Here is a 418-nt window from a genome sequence, read left to right on the forward strand (position 1 = left end):
GCCTCTTGGTTTGTCTTTTTGTTTGTTTTCTGTTTTTTTGTTTTTTTTGTTTTGTTTCTGTTTTTGTTTCTGTTTTTTTTTCTGTTTTTTTTCTGTTTTTCTGTGTTTTTTTGTGTATTTTTATGTGTTTTCTTCGTCGATTTCTTCCTAAAAAAACTAAATTTAGCTCTGCTTGTTGGATCATTCTCTTCCTCTTGGTTTGTCTCTTTATTTAAATAATGTTTTTTGTTTTGTTTCTGTTTTTTTTTGTTTTTGTTTTTGTTTTTTTTGTGTTTTTTTATGTTTTTTTGTGTTTTTTTGTGTTTTTTATGTGTTTTCTTCGTCGACTTCTTCTTAAAAAAGATAAATTTTGTTTGTTTTCTGTTTTTTTTTTTTTTTTTTTTTTTTTTTTTTTTTTTTTTTTTTTTTTTTTTTTTTT

General features: G+C 21.3%; 1 protein-coding gene across 1 annotated transcript in view; it reads right to left on the minus strand.

Annotated features, from left to right (window-relative positions):
• The window catches only part of EMH_0024640 (uncharacterized protein), a gene marked incomplete at both ends in the record, with an annotated part of 2,156 nt that extends 1,972 nt beyond the window's left edge, over positions 1 to 184 (minus strand). Inside the window, one exon of the mRNA XM_013502326.1 lies at positions 158 to 184. Coding sequence (XP_013357780.1) covers positions 158 to 184 — 27 coding nt within the window. The remainder of the gene's footprint in view (positions 1 to 157) is intronic.
• Positions 185 to 418: the final 234 nt, after the last annotated feature.

The sequence above is a fragment of the Eimeria mitis genome, genomic scaffold (genome assembly GCF_000499745.2).
Source record: "Eimeria mitis Houghton genomic scaffold, Emh_scaff886, whole genome shotgun sequence".
NCBI lineage: Eukaryota > Apicomplexa > Conoidasida > Eucoccidiorida > Eimeriidae > Eimeria > Eimeria mitis.